At 41.2% G+C, this 23,952-nt stretch overlaps 1 protein-coding gene across 2 annotated transcripts in view; it reads left to right on the plus strand.

Annotated features, from left to right (window-relative positions):
- LOC308123896 (glucosidase 2 subunit beta-like) overlaps positions 1 to 23,952 on the plus strand; it is a 141,540-nt gene that overhangs the window by 20,613 nt on the left and 96,975 nt on the right. For both annotated transcript variants that reach the window (XM_080486621.1, XM_080486622.1), the window contains exon 8: positions 3,988 to 4,066. In XM_080486621.1, coding sequence (XP_080342747.1) covers positions 3,988 to 4,066 — 79 coding nt within the window. The remainder of the gene's footprint in view (positions 1 to 3,987; positions 4,067 to 23,952) is intronic.

The raw sequence follows: 23,952 nt of genomic DNA on the forward strand, positions 1-23,952 counted from the left end.
TTCAGAAGCAGGTATGTTAGTTATCGTCATCTTTGCTGAAGTTCTAAGCACATTTTATTTTTTTACAACTTCTACCATACTTGTGTCATATTAACTGGATTTCAGCTCATGCTTACTTTTTTCTATTGCTTCACAATAATAATGATAATAAGAATACATTGAATTTCTATAGTGCCTTTCAGGGTACTAAAAATCACATTACAAAATCAGCAAGCATGAAAATAGAGGAACATTATAAAAACTCATAAAAAAACACAATAAAAAAACTAGACAAAATGTTCACATGCCTCAATACACCACCTTGCGATGAAAGGTGGTATTGCGAGGCTAGTTTAGCATCAGGATGTGTTTTTGAGATGGCAGCTCTTATGATAACTCACATTTGTCAATATTTTATACATGAACTCTAAAATTGTGCATTAAAACACTCGGTGTAAATAAAACATGTTAGGAAGGCTCCAAACTCGCAAATCTCTTGTTCACTCGTTATTCCCCAAGTTCTCAGGATGAGTTATGCTAAACCGGGAAAGTGAATTAAAAGCATCATAAGAATGCAAGCAATATGAAGAATATCAATAATGAATTATATTAAGCAACCTATGAGTGATCAAGCTGTTTTCTTGTGGTTTCATAGTGCTCGTGTTATAAAACAAATGATTACCAGTTCCACCCTTTAATTTCTGATGCAGTGAAGTCTCAACCAGTCTAAATTGAATGCACATTTCTCATTCCCCGATCCTCCTGCACTCATTTATTCTCCAGCAAGCTTAGAAGAAGAAAAAAAAAAAAAAAAAAATCATTGCCTTATTTGCATTATTCAATCTTCAAACCTCAGCAGGCTCACTTGTTGCTCGCCTCCCCCTAAATTCTCCCGGCTTCCTCCACAGCCACCTAAGCCCGCTACCGCGCCATCATAATCTGTGTTTAACATTGCTCAGCTTTAAAGGGAAGGGCATCCATTTTACTTTGTAGCGCAGATATGTAAATTTGCTGGTGGCTTGCAGAAAAGCAGAGACTCTGTCCCCTTCATGCTTTTTGTCTTTCGTGGTCCCCACCCTCACATTTTCCCACAACATGCTTGCCAAAAAAAAATATATAATAAAAAAATCAATACTGCTCAAGCTAACGGGGCATATTCCCCCGGAAAGGAAGCAGCCGGGGCTGGGCATAGTAAACTGAAAGCGCTATAAAACATATGACTGCATCGGGGATGAAGTTCTTGTGCAGCTTTTTTCCTCGGCAGCGCTATATGCCCACTTATGCATTCCTGCGATTGGATGTGTACCATTATTCAGCCCTTCTGCCCCCCCACCCACCCACCCACCCCGCCCTGCCCCATTCAATTCCCCCCAGCCTCAGCTCTGCCTCCATCCATCCATCCATCCACTATATCTCCTCCACCCAAAGCCGCGTCTCTCTGTGGGCTGCGCTTAAACAAACACATTACTAAGCTGAAATATCTGCAAGTGCCGCTTATTTCTACCCGGCCATTGTCTCAGTCCGTCAGTCAATGGAATCGGTGAGCTGGCTATCTCGATGCAGGACATGTATTGATGCCCATTTAAATAAAGCCGGTGTGTGGGTGAAGGCTTTGTGTACGTGCGTATGCAACATCACCATTATCCCCCCCCCCCCCCCCCCCCCCCCCCCCCCCCCCCCCTACAGTAAAGACTCTGCAGCTCCTGTGCCCAAGTGTCAAGCTTGATTTAGCCGGCGTTATGATAAATGGAAAGTCGAAAGTCGCCCGTATACCTGATGCTTGCACATTGCCAGGCAATTTGCTGACTTCGACCCGGATTAGCATGCGCACTGCAGAGTCTTTATCTTGTAGAGGAAGAAGAAGAAAAAAGAAAAAAAAAAAAAAAAAAGCTCTTGGCTTTGTCCCTAATGACACTTAGCAAAACGTTACCCCATTCTTAATCCACTTGATTGGAATTGCTAATTATCTTTAATGCAGATTCACAGATAATTGTTCTCCCATTTATACAGCGAGCTAATCTCAGTTTTGTGTCCATTTAGTCGCCAATAATTGCTGCACAAGAAAAATGACAACATTTTATTTTTTTCTTTCTTTTCTTCTGTCATGTTTTGAATCCATTCTGAAACACATAAAGGAAGAGGTCAGAAGCAAGATGATGCTCATTATCGTCACAGTTGTATTTTAATGCAAATATTAACAGGATAACGATTAACTCAAACTATTGTGTATTTCAGCTAATGGTGCAGCATTTTATCACCCGGTAGACTAAAAGAATATGTAAATATACAGTCGGGTTTTTGTCATTTTTTGGCTAAAAACCGACGTCAAATTCTCTTTTTGCTCTTTTTGCCGTAGTGGTCAGTCGTTGGAAAGCGGAACTACTTGCAGATTGTTTTCCTCATGAGGGACTCATTTCTGTTAAATGATATGGAGATCTGTTTAAATCCCTCGCCAGGCTCGAGGGCATTCGCAACCTTTCTCGAGAAGGCCTCGGAGAGCTCTTTAGATCCTGGCACAAAGATGGCGCACACTTCAGACGGAGCCTAAATGTCAGAGGTCGAAACGCGACGAGTTCCTCCCGTCACACTCTAAGATACGAATCACCAGCACCTCCAAGCTCCAAATCGCAAGTCTTTTGAAGTGTGAAGCCTGTTTTTAATTTTTTTAACTGGGGAAAAAAAAAAGATATAAATCAATAGTTATTGTTTTATCAGGGATAACGAATGAAATGTATGATAATCCTACACGTCGTTTTGAGGCTGTGCTTCCTTTTGCACAAAGCTTTTATTAGTTTGCTTTATTGGTGGTGGTGGTGGGAGGGGGGGGGGGCTCCCCCACACGGTGGTCATTAAGGTAGATTCTGGTCCTCCTCACCAGTATTTCATCACAAACCTTCCCCAGCACAACGCGCAAGTGCAACCTACTGTGCCAGCAGGCAGGCAGTTGGCAGCCCAGTGCAGGATTAACTGGTACCAGTATGCTGGCCTATAAATAGAGTCGACCAACTGCTTCAGGAAATGAACCATGATGGAGCCTCCCAAAGGCCCACGAACAGGTTGTGCTTTTTATCCCCTCCCCTCTGTCAGGATTTATCACTGTAGTGTACGTGTGAGTTCCCTAATATTTATTACTGTCCTCCTCAGAGAAGCCCGCTATAAGCGCGCATTGCAATCCACTCGCTAATATAATGCAGGGGTCCGTATATGTTCATAAATGGCCTAAATGACTGCTGTGGCCAGAGCCCGTTTTCTTCTCACTGGATAAACGGCGCTGCTGTTCTGCAGCCTCTGCGCTGCTTCACAATGGCGAGAGCCATTGTTTTTCCTCAGCACTTACCACGTGCATTGATCCTCTGTAGTAGAACAAGCTATTCGCTTTGTATGTTTGCCTGCATTTCCGCTTTTGATGGACCCGCGGGGATTGATCCCGGCAATGCAGTCATTATCTCAGCTCAGTAGTGGTAGTTTAGGAGAAACTTCTGCAAGGAAGACGCCAGCAGGAAACATCGGCTGAAGAAACGATCTGAATGTAGTATTATAGGTGATGTGGAGTTATTTTGATTTTACTCTGTGCGACTTTTTTTCTTTTTTCTTTTTTTTTTCTTTCCTTGTGTGTGTGTTTGTGTCCAAGTGGAATTTGGCTGAAAACAACTAAGAATTTAAAAACCAAAGTCAATCCAGGTTTGGGCCAGTTGAGTCCCAAGAGGTGTTTATTTGTAGTTTATTATGCAGTCGGTTATGGAGCCACAGGCTGGAGTTCATAAAAAAGAAAATTGCCTCAAGATTTGGTCAAAAAGTGCAGCGGTTTTTTTTTTTCATCCGCAGTGTTGTTTGTTGTGAAAAACTAGTGAGGTTGAAATGTGAATTTCTTGCTGGCCTGCAGGTGCTCTGCAAAACCCAGGAATGGGTTGCTGGGGTTAGTCCTAGCGGTGAATCACGATGAAATTAACCAATCAAACCCGAGAAGAAAACTGTATTATACTAACTAAAATGTTTTACCCCCTTCAGGTTAACAGCCGATGAAGTCAGGGCTAAAGTGGTGCTCGTCCACGACGAGGAGCGGCTCCTCTCCGAGGACGAAGCACTGGTAAGTTTATTCATAGAAGTTTCGCTGCACTTCTACAGGCAAGAGTTTCTCCTGGTGATTTTATTTATTTATTTATTTTTTTACCTCCTCCTGGTTGTCCATCAACCTTCCTAAATAGAACGGCACACACGCCTCGGGCTGTATTTAACCTTTACGCAAACAAATGTGCTGCTTTGTCTGAAAAGTTTCTCAGTCCTCCACGGCTCGTCTTGACTCGACTTGACTTGCGCAGTTTCCCTTTTAATGACATTGCAGACACTGGAAATTGCAAGCTGGAAGCCCTTTGATATCTTTTTATAGCCTCCCCCTGCTTTGCATCAATTAGCTTCACAGTTGCTTGGAGGAGCTTTCGGGTTGTTGAACGTTACCACAAGACTTAAAGAGTCAGAGACTCTATCAGGACCGAATCTTCATCAGATGACAATTCATGACCCTCCTCTTGGGTCTCGGCGCTTCTGCAACGACTTAAAGACTTAATGAAGGTGTGAGATTGAAGAAATAGAAATAGGGCATGTTGAAAAACTGTAAAAAAGAAAATACAAACAAAAGTGCTTATTTGGAGCTGCCATTTTCTCTTTGCTGTAGGTCAAAGAGTCCAAATAAAGCGGCGACGTTGCCGCACCAGTAGATGGCTGCAGAAGTGTGAGCTCAACACTTTGAGAGGAGCGAAAACAGGCTGACATTTTAACACAACACTCTCCAGGAGAAGACTGAGGATTTTTATCAGTTATTACAGTTTTACTCCTCCATTCACCGCAAAAAGTGTTCCTACCTGCCTCCTGTGATATCGATCGCTGTACACACACTTGTATTGATTGGCTCCAAATGGAAGTCGCATCAATTTTATTAGGAAACATGGTGGAACAAAAACAACAACTTTTCTTATAAAAACTATAAATGAGTTAGTGAATCTCCAGCCTTTAGCGTTAGTCGGCGTCAAAACTAACAAACATTTTCTATTGTGAAATACCTAAATAATCGATGAAGTGCGAGCATAACCTAAAATGATCCTGAAATGACCCCCCCCCCCCCCCCCCCCCCCCCCCATGTGTTAGACACATTTACTCTAAGTTGCTCACAGTACAACAACAATTAGATTTTATGAATTCCAACTGCCAAAACAAAAGAATCACCAAATCTTGGGCACAGTTCTTGTAACTACTTACACTTTCTATGTCAAAACTCTCAACATTAAACAATTAAAAGCCAATATTTTGCACGTAATGTATTTATTGCTTCTCTTTTACTCATCTTTTAAATGCTAAACCAACTTGTTTGTATGTTTTGAACAGAAATATCTGGAAACTGTGGTTTCTATAAGAACCGCGTTGAAACATAGCAGTTCTTTGTGAGAGATTACTGCGTTAATGCACATTTGGTGTCTATTTATGGCATCGGATTGGTTTACGGATGACTCAAAATCACAAGCTGTCTGTTGCATACCACCACAGACATTCATGTATGCACGCCGTGCTTCTGGATACAACACAATGCTTGCTTGTCCCACAAACGAGTGTACACAGTGCTTTTATATCCACACAGCCCTCGGTGTGATTTTGGTCTCTTCGGCCGACTGTCTGTCTGTCTGTCTGTCTGTCTGTCTGTCTGTCTGTCTGTCTGTCTGTCTGTCTGTCTGTCTGTCTGTCTGTCTGTCTGTCTGTCTGTCTGTCTGTCTGTCTGTCTGTCTGTCTGTCTGTCTGTCTGTCTGTCTGTCTGTCTGTCTGTCTGTCTGCACGATTTCAGTGTTTTTCTCCACTGGTACAAGCAGGTTCCTTCCACATGTATTTGAATTTCCGAACAGGACGATCTCGGTTTCCCCAACAGTGATTTTCCCCTCAAGCTGCTACGTGTGAGAATGCGGCTGTCTGTTTCACTTTAAACTCGACGAGCCTCCTCCTTACCAGGCGGCAGATATCAAAATCTCCGGCTGTAAACAAAATGGCTAGAGCTCAATTTTTTATTTATTTATTTTTTGCCCTCCTCCTCCTTTTTCCTTTCCTTTCCTGTAAATGGCGGTTGGTTTTTACACACATGTCCGCTGGGTTCTCCCACTGCAGGGCGGTAAAAGTTCAGCTCGTCACTTCGCCGAAAACGTTTTCACGGCGACGCGTTGAATTCTTCGCACGTTAAGTTTGTATTTACGGTTTGAGCAGAGACGTCTTCTTCCGTGTTTGAGGGGGTGACTGTGTATTTTGCACCGCCTTGCTAATTTTAGCCGCTGTAAAACGTCTAAGTCGAGAACATCTTTGGAGACGGTGGCTTTGGTTTATGTAGCAGGAAGCAGCTCCAAAGCTGGAACCAACATGAAAAGACTTCCAGATGGGGGAAAATCAGTGCTCATTTGTTGTTTCTGCTGGCTAACGGGAGACTCGCTCCTAATGAATTCAGCTGCAACTGAAGAGGATGAATCAGTATGAATATGCATGAATATGAAAATGTGTACTTAACTGCACACCACAACAAACGGTGATCAAGCTGGGCAAATTAAACAGGGCGCCATCGACAGTCGTTAACAGGCAATTTACATTAGAACTGACAGGCGGCCTCGTGTTAGCCCCTTAATCAGGGTCCAGGGGCAGTCGTACCATGAAAGAAGATAATTCTGTGCATTGGAGAAGGTAACCCTTTATTATCCAGGTGACCATATTTGCTAACGTCTGTGTATATTGCTGTTTTGGTCTTTCGAACACATTTCTTTTTCTCATTTGGTGCTTTTGATTGATGCTGTTAATACTCACCCGAAAAATGGTAACGCCGTTGTTAAATATCAGCGCCGTGCACATAAATCTAATGACGGACTAAACCAATGCATGTGCCAAAAATGAAGGGAATAGGCCCCAGGCTTGGACTTTAACTGGGGAAAGTGATAAATATTCCACTACCATGATAGTGATCGTGTTTTTAACATTATTGTGTTTTTAATTTTCTTTTTATTGGCATCCACATTCTTATTCAACATATTTTTTTAACAATTCAGTCAATGGAAACTCCACCATCTAATAGACACTAAATCCCAAACAAAGGAGAAAATTTAAGCATGAATTGATAAAAACTAAGCCCATTAGATAGCGCCTGGTTAAAGCAATATCTGCCAGAATAGTTCATAATCTGTTAAAAATAATCTCTTTTCCATCTTTCATTAATCTGAGCAACGTGATGCATAAGAGGAAGTACAGAGGAATCTATCTGTAATTTCCCTCCTCCATTGTGGATGGTAAGATCTGGGGCCAAATATAAGTATGTTTGACTTACAAAAAATGAAACTGAACAACTGGGAGGAATGATAGTGTTCAAAGAATAGACATATCTAACATAAAGTCTGCTCTCAGGGGCTGAATAGTGTCCCCATTTTAAGATCAAACAAAACTTCCAGAAGTTGAGATTCAATAGTAACGTCTTATATTGAAATTCAAGGAAAGATTTATCCCATTTTGAGAGGTTTTTTTGAGCTATGAGTGGTGAAAATGTTTGGGTTTTTTTTCACATTACAACAGAGTTAATGGTTTATATTTTCACTAATGTTAAAAAGGTAAAAGTAATAAAACTCTTGAAAAGATCTTGGTTTTGAAATGTCTACCGGACCAAAGTGGCCCACAAAGGTTAAAAATGCATTTCCTGGTGAGTTAGTCATTGCAGTCACGCTGCCGTTACAGACAGAATTTGTGTAAATCCTTTCAGGTGTTTGACTAAAAACTGAAGTCATTGAAACAGGAGGATAACATTCGGTGGACACGCTTTTACAGTGTATGTAAACAGAAGGGAAAAGAGAGCGTCCTTTCTCCTTATTAGTGCTCAGATGTTACAGCTGAGCATTGAAGACCTTGATAAGTTCTCTCCTGTCAAACTCAGGAATGGGGCCATATAGATTTTTTTTGCACACTTATTCAATTTATGTCATTTTCACATCTTTTATTAGTTTCCCTGCTTCTTTTTCCTTTCTCTTCAGAAGCTTTGGCCTCCACAGAAAATTCAGTTTCCACTTCAGTGGGCCAGATAATTCAAGAACAGAGAGGATTTTCAGGAGAACAATTTGATGATCAAAGGAGGCACTGTACTCGGGAGGGAAAAGGGATATTCTGAAGTGGCTCTCCTTCAGTATTCCATCATTATGTTATAGCCCCTCCATCCCTGTTAATGTACCTCTACTCACATTTAAAAGGTATGGTCGGTGTCGAAGAATGATGTCTTGTCAAAATGAAAATAAAGAAATAGAGAAATGGCGAACTTCACGTGGAGTCGACACACCTGAAAAGATGCAGTGTACTCAAATCAAAACATTTGCACTAAGTTAGCTCTTAGCAACCTCTCCAAAAAGTGAGGAGCAGCCTTTCTTTGAGCATTAACCGTAGGACAATACATTCTCAGGCGCGCCCATGTGTGACCAAGCCCGGACTGCAGCAGTGTGCTTGTGAACAGAGCTACAGGAAATTGCCTTCTCTCGAGCAATAGACATTTGTGCAGAGGTGAATTTCACTTATCCATCTACTACCCACTCGCCTCCCTTTAAAGCCCCGTACTCAGTCTACCATAAAAGGAGAAAGCCAAGAGAATATAATTTTTTTCTTCTTCTTTAGAACAAGAGAAACTTAAAGAAATCCCCGGATTTAAAAAAAAAAAAAAAAAAAGAAGGGGAGAAATATCAACCTTTGCTATTGACATGCCTCGAGGTGACGATAAGAAATCAAAAAAAATTGTGTGACTTTCACTTTTTAAAAACAAACTACTTTTGTTACCGATTCAAAGGTTGTGATCTCTGTATAACTGCCTGCAAGGGGATGGAAATATTGCTTGTTTTAGTTTACTAATACTGACCATACCCTAAGGAATCCCTATATACAGTCAAAGAGCTTAACATTAGCTGGTAACAAGGTCGAGATGACAACAGTGTAGCAGAGAGGAAGTGGTGCGTGGACAAACGGGAACAGAACCTTAAAGATCATTATAATGAACCCAATAAGTCCTGTATGGTGAATCACTAGTTGACTCTACGTTAGATTTTTCCTGGCATGAAAGAAAAGGGGGAAAAAAATGAGAATGATTCTTTTTCAGATGAGTTAAATGTCTATTATGTTCCTACACTTTTGCAACAAATGCAAACTGTGTGTCTCACATTGGTTTTTGTGTTGCCGACAGTCACATTAATGCCCATTTAAATTAGTAATCAATCTGAGATGTTTCTTTTAGTTTTTTCAATTTAACTCGTACTTAAGTAGATCTACACGATGCGATCTACTTGGCGGTTCATAAAATGACGAGTGGCTCTTGACACCATCCATGACTTGAATTGATATTCAAGCTTTATTTATTCGCTCTCTTGTATGCAGAGTTTATTCAATGCATGTATTATATCTACATATGATGATGAAATAACCATAAAGCCATTTTAATGTACCTACGGTAATTGTTTGAGAAATGTGTTTTGAAATGTGTTTTATGAATTAAATCAAAAAGTGGTGTTTCATTCAAAGTGCTGTTACTTTTTTGTTGTTTAGTACACTTTGAACAATATAACAATCATTGTACATGATGGCAAAGCTTCAGTTCTCTTGCTTGTGTTCTTTGTTTTACAATAAGTTCATTATTACATTTGTGTTTGAAACTGCTATCTGAAACATCATTTAAAATACCATAGATAAGAAGTAGATAGCGATAAGATGGATTAGCTGGATTGGATTTGCGAACGACAAAGACATACTGTAGATGTAAAAATAAACTATCCTCTCCTTAACTGCTTGATTTGAAAACTTCACGTTTCTTACTCATGCAATGACTGAAGTGTAATGAAATTTCATGAATTGTGTATATAACTGTTAGCACAGTGCTGTTTATCAAACCGCCATCCGACCCTGTTGATCCGATTCCGACATTTCTCCGTCGCAGCAGCTTGACAGCTTTCCCTCTGTGCACCAAAAAGCACCTGCAAAAGCGAGCCGGCCTGACTTGACTTTACCTTCTCATCTTGGCAACAGCACTCGGCACTCTTGATGTTCACAACATCCGCCTGTGCACACGAAAACAAACAACCGGGCGTCTCGCGCTGCCCTCCCACCCCAAGTCACTGCAGACCAAGGTCGGCCTCTTCACACCATCTGTTTGAGCTGGTTGACATTTGGCCCCGGCCAACACTGATATCTCACTTCAGAGGGGGCCCAGCATGTCGGCATTCTGCTTTGTATTTGTGTCAAGAGGATGAATTTCACCTATATTTCATCTCGTAGGGACAAATACATTCATCTCTACGGAGTAAACATGGAATGCATTTGTAAAGTGAGAGACACGCATTCAGATCACAGGCTTTGAAAGTGTAACTTCCAGTGTCCTGCCATACAATGCTGCTTGTCACCGGGTCTTTACACCCGGAGTCGTCTTATATCTGTGAGATAAATAGGAAATACATGGGGACACATTGAGGAGGAGATCAGGGACGATGGCGCGTCCTGCTGGGTGGAGTCTTCGCAGCCTCCAGAAGGGGGCAGCAGGTCTCTAAGTTGAATATGAGCTAATGGAAAATGAAAAGTCACATTCACAGGTCATTTAATCTCTTTGTTTTGTCATGGGCTGGGCCTCTGGTGCTGTTTTTTTCCCTTCCTTCGGAACGAGAGCGCTCCTCTTGTTCAGAAATTCTCGTCTGCCTCCAAGAATCTTCTCTTTCATACATTTGAACGGTGGTTTCATAAGCTTGCCGTGATTCTTGGATTAAATGTGTGTTCTGATGAGACTTTTGAGTCTAGAAGGGACTAAAGGAGCATTTTTCTTCTTTACTCTCTCTATTTAACTTGCAAAAATACCTTGTTTTTCAGAGCAATGTATACTCTTGCGTCACTAAGAATGACCTAGAAGTTTAATATCTGCAGACCTAAGCTGCACTTTGGATTCCAGTGACTGACTGTATAAATGTAGGCCATGATGTTGCTTTACAGTGCATGCACAAGCTTACCATTCCACACTGTGTTTGCTGGGGGGATGATACAGTAGTTAAGGTAAAGCATACACGGCTCACACTGCGGGAGCTCGGTAACTTAGATGGTGGAACCCGGATTGAGCTCATCCTAGTAAACACAGGCAATCACAGGCAGATTTAGTGTGTTCGCTTCCTGTATTCCTCCAAGATTATAGTCTTGTGTTAAAAGCCTGCTGGGTATATGAAGCTATAGCAAGGCGGGTGGAAAAATGGGGCTTGTGTGCCCCTTCCTCCCCTCCCCACAGTACCGTTCATCACCTCCCATCACACGCGTCACGTTTCTGCTTCCCAGCTGGAGTGCTTTCAAGTTATATAATTCGAAATGACAGGCTGAAACCAGAGGTGGAGTGATGTGTGGTTTGTAGAGCTGAGGTAGAGAAAAGTTACCCACTGAAACAACGCTGTAATGTGTCATGTTCTTTCCAGATAGGAGGACAGCGACGGGGCTTTCCGAGCAGGGAGGGAGAGGATTTGGAAGAGGTTTTTTTTTTTTTTTTTTTTTTTTTTTTTTGGGTCGTTTCAGATTGCACACCTGACACTTCTCAATCTTTTGCCTTGCCCTCTTCCTCTGCACTTCTAATCTTCCCCTCACTCGTCTTTTGTTATGTAACCGCCGAGATTGGATGCGCTCAAGGTCGCGCAGGTGGCACAGGTAATGGAACCAGTGGGAGGTCAAAGGCGAGAGAGAGAAGAAGCAACGTGAAGAGGCATCATTTTGCGCCACTCCAACAAGTCTTGACAGATGTGTCTTATACGTATCAAGAGCTGCGTCGTTATCCGTGTACCTATGTCGTCCATCTGTTTGTCCTCCAGACTTGTTTCAACCTCCTATTTGCCGCAAGTTTTCACAACCAAATGAGAATAAAAAACAAACAAACAAATAAACCACAAAACGAACGTGACATCTATGCAAAAACATTAAAAACCAGAGTGTGTTTTTGTAACACTTTGACTCCATCGTTGAAAATTCTGTCTTACAAGCTGCACTGACAAACCAGCCTTAAAGCAAGCTCAAGGCAATCATTTGTATTCTTATCAGCCTTAACCCCTTGACAAATACTATTGATGTTGCAACTGTGTAACTGCAGCTCCTGAGAACGGGGCGAGCACGGCGTGATGAGCAACGTCCTCGGAGAATAGACATCTGTTTCCTCGGGGGCAAGCTTTCCCAGGTGATCGCATTGATCAGTGATCGCTTAACTTGTCGCCCGAGCATAAAGACGGCTCGGTATCCCTGTAACTTTTAAGAAACATTTTAAACGGCGTCTTCTTCAGTTCCGGTAAATTCAGCTAATTTAGTCTACACGATTCTTGCTGTGATATAGAAGGTTGGTTGTTATGAAGTCGATTAACTGCAGTTACATCTTATTTAGAGGGACCTTTTTCAGCAACAAGCCAAGTTTTAAAAAAGTTTTTATTCCAAAAATCCTATTGAGAAGCAACTGGGAATCCTCTGGTAAAGAGCGAAAGAAAAGGCGCCATTAAAACAGCTGAAGACAGACTACAGGCATGAAGAGTAGCTGGAAGGCTGGAGACACGGCGCTACTGCAACATGTCGTTTATATCTGTAAAAACAAGGTGAATAAAAACAAGCGGGTTTGAATAATGAGGGCCGGGCGCTTCAATCAACACACCAGGTGAACACCAGGACGTGGAGGTCAAAGCACAAAATTAAACCGCAAACAAGCACGGAGCCTGAAAAGAAGAAGCAAGGGATGTAATATAACCTGATGAAGCCTGGTATCACAACGTCATTAATAATATAAAGATAGTGTGTTTGCAAGATGCTAGAGATGTGATTAAAAAATGGCTTGGAGAGGCTGAAACGTGTTAAGATTTCACATTTCTTTGAAACCTTTTTTCCATGGACACAGCAGATAATGGCTACTACTGCAGGTAGATGGGACATGTGATGGGCTTCTTTTCTCCAAGGCTTTTGTTTGTTGGTTCCCACACCAGAAACATGTGGATGAATGATTTGCGCTCAATCCCAGTCAGTGGTAAGATTTTTTTTTTATTTTTTTTTTTTAAGGCTTTGGATCACTGAGTTACAAAAATATTACAATCAAGCCAAACACTGGTGGACACATCCAACATACAGGCAGATTCTTAAATCAGTCCCAGGTCCTAGAAAGCGTCCTATTATGATTTACTTTGACATGTGCAAATCAAATTTTTCAGCCCGAGCAGGCAAAGTCTCGATCCTCCCTGGTCACCCTCCTCCTTATGGGTCCTGGACCCCAATTTCAACACAGCGGATTTACAGTATTATCCAGAAATCTCTGCTGATGCCACTAAATCACTCAGATTGGCCCTTCAGGCTCTTATTATTGTGGAATAAATGTCAGATTTGCAATGAAAGTAATTTGACGTATATGTTTCAAGGGTTAATATAACCACGCAACAAATACAATCAGGTATTGTGTCAATATTTCATATAATTAAATATAACTCACATCACTTAACGCAGAATATTTACATTAATTCAAGGACTTATTGCTCAAACTTTGGTTGCTGTGTCTGTTGGACATGAGGATTCAGGCTGCAGAGCATCTGGCGAACTGTTCTGCAGCAGCCAAGGCAAATCTTAATAAACTTAACTTTCACATAAATCATTTTAAACAATTGTCTCCGAGCACCAAACTCGATAAAGCTTAAAAGCTGCGTATTGAACACAACAAATTATGCACATTTATAGGAAATCCACATCCGTATAAACTAATCAAAAGTAACAGAAGTTTAATCCAGCAAGATCTGTTCATTTTTCTAAGCTCGCATCTCTTCTTATTTCGAGTTTTGATTACATTTGGTTTGGATCCATTAACTTGTTTAACAGAATTTCTGAATGTATTGTAGTTCTTCTTCAAACTAAATGATACGATACACTTACCAGGCTCATGTTAATGTTCTTTTGTCCCTCAGATCACAAATCTTATGATAAAACACAAACCGCATTGGTGCTCAAGTCAGTGTTCAGTTTTTTTTTTCTGAAGCATCAAGTCACATCAAATATCCTCTGACCCTTGACAGACCACCGGCTCCTGGAAGAACATCCTCCTCAACAACCTCATATCCTTTGTGGGGAAATTGTTGATGTGTTTTGTGTTTCCATGGTGACCCCGCTTGCACAGCACATGGAGACCATAATGAAAGCTCTCAAAGGCCGCGGGGGCACCAGAACAGTGCGCGTCCTCACCGTTTCAGCTATTGTGGCACTTGGAGGAGTTACACAACCTGACGTTCACCCTGAGAATGCTGCTTTCCCCCATCATCTCGGGGCTTTTGAGACCGGCAAAGATTGGGCTTGCTAGCAAAGGGATGACACACGGAATGACAAAACTCCTGTGTCTGTCTGTCAGGCTTGGTCTTTATCCGACTGACATTTGCTGGCTCAGGCTCATCCAGGCTCTGGAGAAGCCAGGGATAAGAGTCAGACACAGATGGCTTTTTCCTTTGCAATTCTGTCTCGCACAAGATTCAGAAAGGCAGGAAAAAAAAATAAAAAATTGTTTCCAAATCTTCATCCTGTTTTTACAGACTCTCAGAAATATAATTGCCTCTACAGAAGTATGAGAAAACAAGCAGTGTGGATACTCTGCACATTTATTTTTTTTTTTTGCACAATATGTTGCCTCGCAGTGTTTTATATTCTCATCTGTGCTGACCTAACCTATCGGTGATTAAGTTTTGATCGGGCTGTTCCAGCAGCAGAGACGCTTTTGTCCTCTGAGTAAGTCAAAAGAACACTGCGAGACTGCCTTGTGCCATTTAAAACTGATGAGCCAAAGCCGGCATGAAGGAGGAGAGGGGAGGTGTAGGTGTTAAATTGATTGGCGAGAGAAAAAAGCATCTGCTTTGCAATAGCTTAACAGTTGCCTCAGAAGCACGCCTGCTATTGTTTCCAAACAAGAATACCCACTTCTGTGTGCCGAGGAGTGTCGCCTTCATGAGAAATGTGTGAGAGGGATAGAAATTGTTGCATAAGAAACATTTAGAGGGTTTTTTTTTTTTTTTTTGCAGCTTTTCAGGGACCTTGATCTATTTTCTTTTTCAGATGTGCCTCAACTCCCAGTTTTGTTCTCCAGGCAGTTCAGAGTTAATATGTGGGCAGAGAACAAAAGACAAGGGGATATGGGGTTGGAGTAAGCAGCTGATCCAATGACAGCGAGGCGAGAGGGTCCCAGGTGTAGCAATGACTCAAGTAGCACTCCAAGATAGGACGGGAGGGGGCCGTGATTGAGGGGGGCAAGGAGCGAGGAACAAGTACAGGGGCATCGCGGGAGCTTGTGTCCTGTGTGACAACCTGCCTGTTGTGTGCATACTCCCTGACAGCATGCGAAGCAAAGAGACAGGACACCTGACCCCAGCGACCTTCGCCAAAGTAAAGACAGGACTCAGATTTCTGGTACTGAACAGTAGTGGCACGAGCGTGCACCTTTCTTTTCTCTTTCTGTAAAGTTGTGCTGACAGACCGCGAGACATCGGTGGGCAGTAAAGTGAATCCGCATTTCAATCTGACGGTCACAAAGTGCTCCTCAAAGTTCAAACTAACTTTTAAACAGCAAAATCACACAAAGCGTTTAGTCGTGGTTGAGCGAAAGCTATTTAAAAAAGAAAAGAAAAGAGGACTTAATCACACTCACACACGTCTTAGAGAAAATTGGTGTTTTTAAAATTCAGTATTCCAATTTAAAGCTTTCATCTAACTTTGCTTGTCTCACAGAGGTTGAAGGATCCATAACTCAAAACATGAGCGAAACCTCGGCCACGCGAGCGTTGCGCCCGGAATCGGATTGAGCTTACAGCAAACAATCATGTTTATTAGTTGACTTCCTATTGTAGTGATGAGACGGCAAGTAGTTTGGGGGTTGCAGATCAACCAGATTGATCATGGGATACCTCTAAGCAGCACCGGAGCTGAGACCAGCAGTAATCTGCTCTCGGGGATAAATGTCAGCGCGCAGTGTCGACGTTTCGCCTTTTCATTTGATAAAATGCTCAAGTTCAGTCAAATCTGAATGCATGAATCTTGCCAATATATATCTAAACATGGCTATAATGGTGTGGGATTTACAGTGGGCGGTATTACACGAACACATTCCTGTACGACTTCTTGTTTACCAAACGCGGTTGTTTCTTAAAGCTCGGCTGAGATGTGCGCCGCATATAAATGCACCTTTTTTATTTCTGTTCTCCCGATGAAAACAAAGCTAAATGGCAGCATACCCCCGTAACGTTCCACACACAGCCCATCACTATTCTTTTAAGTCCAACTAGCTAATTAATGAAACTGTCAATCTCGGGCGTGCGCGCGACAGTGAGCGACGAGCAGAATTCCATAATTGGAAAAATTCTCTCTCTTTTTCCTCCCGAGAATTAAGTGTCGATAATAACTAATTCAGCCCTGTCTCCCAGAAATACTAATAATACCTTTTCCGAGTGACAATGTGGTGGGAAAAAAGTAACCGCTGCCTGAATTATGTTCCCTGGCAACAACTTATTTCACAGTAGGACATTTGCATATATATGTGTTAAGCGATGGGAGGAGGTTGTGGTGGCTTTCAAAAAGCAGAGCAAAAAGGAAGGTTTTGACTCTCACGGTTCGGTTTAGCCAACAAGGACACATTGGTGTGCGGAAAGACGTTAACGTCGGTTGAATATCAATTCAAGCGATTGACGTGCACATTAGAAGAAGTGTGGCATATTGGCCAGTCCGTGTTCACAATTAAACGTATACATCTTGTGAACGTGTTAACAAGTGTAAGCAAATTCTAAAGGGGAGACTTTATGTCGTCTGGCAATTAGAAAAAAATCAAGAACGATTTGTCAATATCACAATCAGCATCAGCCTCAACTTTTTGGCAAATATTGGCACCTTGGACACGTGTCGCGACCCAAGTCATAAGTCACCAGCTGTGATTGTCCAGGTCAACTAGCATCACTGACTAACTCGATATTACGCTGGTTTTGTAGCCGTGACTTTGCAACAGCTTGTCCCAAAAGTGTCAAGAAATTAGTTGTTCTAAATCAATAATGTTCTTTATTCTGCTCTTTAACTGCAGTGGAAATTTGCCACTTTGTTTGGAAACTTGCTCCCCAAACAGCCAGATAAGTATCTGGTTGTAAGTCCTATAATTATTTTGAACTTCAATATATATTGCTGATAACCCTTTTGATATTTCTGTTTTTATTTCAGTCTTGTGCAGCGCCTTTATCATTTTCCCTTAACTTTAGAACATCACATTATATGCTTGAAGCTTAAAACTTTGCAAAGCAGTCTCTCCGACGGCATATTTTACATTTTTCCTTGTGCCCATTGGATATTCTGTATATTCTTTTTTTTTTTATACATTTAACAAAGGGTTAAACAAAGAACCGGCCCAGACTCATGTTCTCATGCTTGTATAATCTCAGTCTCCTGTGTTTTGCCATAGAGTGCATTTCTGCATGTACCGGAGGTGGCTGTGTTCCTGTGCACTTAAGTCAGGAACAGTATTGTTGTCACTCTGACTCCCTTCTTCTCTGCTGCTTTCGTTTTTATTTTTTTTCTTCCCCCCCCTACACACTCCCCTCAGTCCCTCTACAGAGTGACATTTATTAATTAAATATGGTGTACTGCCGCAGGATGTGCTTCCTTTTCCACTATCTCCAGACACTAATAATTACATTGGCATTTAGCTCCGTGATAAGCCGACCCTATGGCCTTTATGAAATGTTCCCCGGGCCCAGATACAGAGGAAAATATAGACTGATGTGATGCTGTATATCGATCCATCTGCCTGTCTTCTTGCTTTTTATCTTAAGTAAAGAGGCCGCGCTCATTAGCGATATTAAAAAAAAAAAAGAAAAAAGAAAAGAAGTAACAACACCTGATGTTCCTCTCGTTTTTACATCATTAAAGCTTCACTTCCTGCTTTACTTAAAATGTGCCTGCTGTTGATTCCGGACACAGGTGATCTGAGAAGGACAAGCGAATAAATGCCATCACCCAGAGGGACCACGGTGATTTATGGAACATACTTTCCGGTAGCCTTTAAGTTGGAACATTTATTTTCTTAAGAGTCTGCGTTGAATGCTAATGGCGCTTTCACGAGAACCTGGGAAGTTCTAACTTGAGGGTCAAAGGAAAATATGTGACCCTCTGCTGCTTTGCAGTTTTCTAATACTGTGGGATTGTGTTCTGATTTTGAATTGCGGAAGTAATAAAAGACTTTCCTTTTTTAGGATGAGGGGCAACTCGGGTCAGCTTTGATAAAACCGAGGTTTCTTGTAATGATGTCTGTGTGCATGCTTTTTTTTTTTTCTTTTTTTTTTTCTCAGCACATGGATGTTTTTCTCCCATTTCAATGGTTTCTAAGTTTAGTTCTGTGACACTGTTGCCTGCGTGCATGCAGTCGAGCTGTTCTTTTGAGTCAAATGCAAAAATGTGCGGTAATGTTTGTTCTCGGAAGCGGCTAGCACGAGAAGAACTTTTCATTACTATTTTCTTGACTTCAGCTGAAAGCTCAAACGTCATTATTTTCCTAGGGAATGGCATTATTTTACAATGGGAATTTCAATCCTCAAGGCAACCGGAAAGCAGCAATTTTCCTGTGAAAATGGAACATATCTGAAGCGAATTTGACATCCACACTAGAAAATGGTATTTCTTAATGATGTTTTTTTTTTTTTTTATTCTTACTATTGCAGCAAGATAGTTGCACTTTAATACCTGTGAATTCATAGTTTGCGCACAATAAAAAAAAAAGCTGAATATCCAAATCTGTATAACTTAAGTCCACACACAATATAGCCCTCACATCCATGATTTCATCTTTTTTTAATGTGTGCAATCCACATATTGACCCACTCATTCCACAAATTAAAAATACTTACAAGCATGGCGCCACTTGGAAAGTATTGAATTCATTGCCAGTAAGCATTGTAAACACAGATAATTGTGCCTCGTATCGTTTTCTAACTACATCTAGTGTATTCAAAAACAAATCTCAGTCTCTGAGTTTACTTATTGCAGATGTTAAGTCTGACCAAAATATGCTCGTTGTGTCTCCAGAGTATTCGGAAAGTGTCTTACAGTAGAGCAAAGTAATTCGTTTTCAATGGGGTGCTGTAGTGGTTAGTACTCTCGCCTCACTGCTAGAAAATCCCTGGTTTGAGTCCAGGTGTTTAGAGATGTATAGAAGATAGATGGTTGGGATGCTTCTTTCCTTTTTTTCCATCTTATCAACAGGTTGATTCAGCAGTTCAGTTTTCCAATCAAACATCAGCACAGTCAACCGGGATCAGTATTTTATTCCCCGTGTTTTTCCACATCGTTTAAATTCAGGTCGCACGTTTTCTATACAGTTAACATAAACGCAGCAGTCTGAATGGCCGCACCAGCAAAGTAGTGCCATGACAACCTTTACATTTAAGCTTTTCTTTGTTGTGGCACATTTGATGAAAATGTCAATATTTTTGCAAAAACCAAACAATTACTACAGAAAATTACTCCAAACTCAACATGATGCCAATTTTCATGATACCTTCTGGTGAAAAATACAGTGAAATATCAAAAAAAAACAAAAAAAAAACCTGCTGCATTATGAATGTTTTTACAAACTGACTCTGACAGCATGGCTTTCAGGCTAATGCGAGTTTGCTCGCAGTGCTCTGTGTCGAGTTGTGTCCTCTGCTCTTAAGACATTTGTTTAAAAAAAAACAACAACGTTTGGTGGGCCCCACTGGATGCTCTTGGGGGCCGGTTTTGGCCCACGGGCCTTATGTTTGGCACCCCTGGAGTAAATAAATAATGGGAAAAAACTCAGCTCCAGCAGTATTTCTACATGAAGGTTATGGCTCAGCAGATCCAAGTTAAGTTGGGTAAAAAAAAAAAAAATTAAATCATTAGGGTATTAAGTTTGATTATCCTTTGCATAATTGCCTTGCCTCAGGTGGCCTAATCAGCCTGGTACATTGCACGATTGTTATATGGCTTATCATCTTCAGCTGTATCAATTGATGCTCAAGTCTCAATTACTGTAAACATGCATTTAGTTTGTAAAAGCTCCCTTGCTCTAGATACATCTTTAATAAGTTGTCGATTTTTCTTTTTCTCTTGTCATTCACTCTTTTGTCCCTTGTCTTTCTTCAGGAGAGAGAATCATACAGCAACATTTCTCTATTCATATTTGTGGCACATTTTGCCTTATCCCCCACCCCCACCACCACCCTCGTAACTCCGGCTATTTCTCAGAAGGCGATGCAATAACTTTCTCTACAGCCTAGATTTGAAATCTCCTCTGCTGGGGTAGAATAATACCGTAATTTCACAGAGCGGCACCAGGCAATCACTCAAGGTTTGCCTGAATAATCTCTGATCACCAAATTAAACTCGAGCTTCCAGCCTTGCTTGTTCCATTATGGTCAGAGCTGAAAATACCAGCCTAAGCTCGGAATTGGACCAGGGGACTCGGGGGGGGGGGGGGGGGGGGTGTATGTACCGTTACCCTTCAGTATCAGCTGAGATGACCAGTGTTCTTGATACCTTGGGAAATCTACCTCTGACTTCTATTATGTTGGTCGATGTTTCTGTCCTCCTCTGTCAAAGGGCCTGAAAGGGGATCCGCAGCGGGTACTTTTCTATCTGAACAACATGCTTGTACCTCTGTGTTTGCCGCTGCTTACTCCGATAAAGGCCAGAGGATAAGAGGCCAAATTAAGTGACGGAGAAACTCGGATGAAGTGAACCCGGCGTCAGCGGCTGCAGCCGTACGACATGCGCGACTGTGCACGCGTGCATGTGTGTACATCCAGTATGCACACACATGCCTTATGTGCTAATATTGTGTGGGAGTCGTAATATTTTCAGTTGTGTGGGCTCATGGTAATAGATGTCTCATCTTTTTGTTTGTGCTGTTTCCACATATTTGCAAGGTGATACATTTCATAACGCTGACTAGAAACCCAATATTTTCTTGCCAGGTAGATATAAGTGGTATTTGTAGAACCGTGCCTCTGGGACTCGCTGGATCGATCAAATAACATAGCACAGTATGTAACCACGTTATTTGATCTTTTCTGTCTTGTAAGTTAATATCTTTGCATACTGTTTTAACAGCCCTTGGGTTTTTTTTTTTGACTACACAAAGTGTGGCGCTCAGAACCGTTGGTGAATTTTCACATAACGAGGTGAATATGTGGGAAATTACAGTTCAGAAATAGTTTTCCAGGTAGACGTAACAGGTCTGCCACATGACAAATTTCATAACGTGAATTCTGTGGGGGAGAAGAAAAAAAAGGAAAGTCTTTTAAGAAGACATTTTTTTTTTTTTTTTTTTTATTACATTGTGCTCTGTTTCTCAGTAATGTGGCTATTGTGGCTTATCATGCTAATTTTGTAACCTTCACCTGTAGAGAGTTTGATGAAACGATGAGTCACACAACAACAGCAATGCATTTGTGTTGGAGCTGTGAGCACAAAGCTTGTCTGCACGGTTCCAGAAAAATCTCTTCTTCAAACACAAATGATTGTAGAAGCCATTTTCAAATCTTAGATCTTTATTTCATGTAACAGTGCTAATGCTGATTGTATCACAAATGTTCAATCAAGCGTGGGTTCTTGTTGAGCATATATAGAAAAAATATACTTGAACATATGTAATGCTGTTTCCTCTACTTAAAGGTATACTTACCGTTGTTACTTAATGTGCTTGTAAGGTACAACATAGAAATGTGTTCTTACTATCAAACCATGTTTAATTTATTGTAAAGATCTGTATGTGTCAAAGTTATTAAAGGGTTTACTTAATGATGCTGTAATCTATTCATGTTAAAGTGTAGCTTCTCAAATGTCAAGTATCTTTAATCAGCCATGATTGAACCACCAGCATTGGCCTGGGCAGTTTTATTAGATGGTTATACTTTGATTCAGCAGAGTTTCTGTGAGCTAACTCGGCTACTGTAATTATAATGCAAGCATATGAATGGAAACTAACTGTGATTGTGGGAAACTACTGCTGGTGATGGTGCCAGATGTTGGTGTGATACCCTGAAGACAGATGGTAGATTCATCCTGATAAGAGGGATATTTTTAATTTTTTTTAATTTATTGTCCTTTTTTTTTTTTTTTTTTAAGATGAAGGCTGGCTTAACTGTCCAATGTCACTTTCCATTCCTTCATCTCGTTATTATGGGGAATGAATTTTAAAATTTTTCAGGTTTTGGTGATGAAGGGAGAGGCATGACAAGTAGTAGCAATCCAACTTTGTCATCTGTTCATAGGAATGTCCGTGTACTCTCCATTATTAGTGTTTATAGCGTTTTGTCATCTGTGATCGTGCAGCCAACAGTGCCGACTTGTGGCCTGGCATGCGAACGACATTGTATTTCAAAACGCTGCCGTGTAAACGCAAAACCTTTCTGAAACGAAAATGCAGAAACCATGTGTTTTCACTTGTGTGAATGGGGTTTTAGACTGAAGCAGTAAAAGGAGGAGCATCAGCTACTTTTTTAGTACTGTATGTTCACATCAAGCTTATTTGTAATCACTTGTTTTCTGGACCTACCCCAAAAAAATTATTTAAAAGCTTTTATAATGGATTAACTTGGAAATTTGGCAGTGGAGTGAATGTCACTCTCGCCTCACAGTGAGAATACATTTGGTTTGAATCCCGAAACATATGTTGTTGTTTTTTTTTCCTTTGTGTGTGGGAGTTTGCATGTTCTTCCTGTCCATGCCTGTGTGTCTCTCAGCTCAAATCCCGTCTCCTACAGTTTGTGTTAGTTTCCAGAGGTTGGACTGCATAATAAATCAAAAATATACCAATATTGTGATCTAGAGCTGGGCAATAAACATATGGCTGTCATTAGATGAGGCTGTAATATTATAAAATGCTCATCTCATCAGGGAGCCACAGGCTCAGTTACCGTATTGTTACCTCATTTAGTGATAGTCACTGACCTAAATTACATTTATTATAATTACAACCTATTACTCTAAACCCGCAGTGCATAACTCTCTGTATGATTAGGCATATTTATCAAAACAGTGTGGCACTCTGCTATAAGCGCCTCTGTAGTGACTATAAGAGGATAAAGAATTAGTTTTAAACATTAAAACTGGTGAAGTCGGCATTTAACCTGATCTGTATAGTTAGTAAGAATTCTGACTTTTATCTGGCCATTGTAGGTTTAATTAGTACTGCGTCAAGTCATTTTGCTTGCATGCAAAAGTCCTGCGATGTCGCTTTAAGAAACTGCGCAAAGTGCATCGTCAGTGACAAAAAGTAGACAGAGTACTCCAAAACAACCTGTGAACTTCAACCTTGACAAAACTCACATGCAGCTCATTTACTGTGCCGCAAACACTTTTCAGTTTCGCTTTGAAAAGGCTGCCTAAGCACAAAAGAACTTTGTGCCATTCACATCGGCGGTGATTCACAACACCTGCCTTCCGGTCCCCACGTCCAGATCCACAGTTGTGTTTATTAGCTTAGCTTAATTGTGCATGGTATCTAAAGGTCAGCGCCTGCTGTGATACATCGCTGCCAAAATGGCTTCCAGGGGACACTGTTTCAGATGAATAAACACTGAAAGCTGAACCAACTTCCACCCCTCTGTCACCATCCTTTACCTCCCAACGTGCAGCAGCATCACAGTCAGCTTTTTCAGGCCTTGCACAAGGTCCTGTGACTGATGGGCATCTACCGGTACGCACCGCCTCACTGACTTCCATTTTAGCTGGCGAAAAGGCAGCAGATTAATTCGCTTGTCAATTTTTTCCGCTTTCCTTTTTTTTTTCTTTTTTTTTTTACTGCAGGAGGCTATGTTTATTGAGATAGGAGGAATGATGCGTTTTGTCCCCGAGTGAATTAAAACATGCAGCATATATCTGTTTAACCACAGCCTTCCTCATGATGAATGATATTTGACTTCTATAGGCAGT

Source organism: Lipophrys pholis (assembly GCF_963383615.2).
Source record: "Lipophrys pholis genome assembly, chromosome: 18".
Taxonomy (NCBI): Eukaryota; Metazoa; Chordata; class Actinopteri; order Blenniiformes; family Blenniidae; genus Lipophrys; species Lipophrys pholis.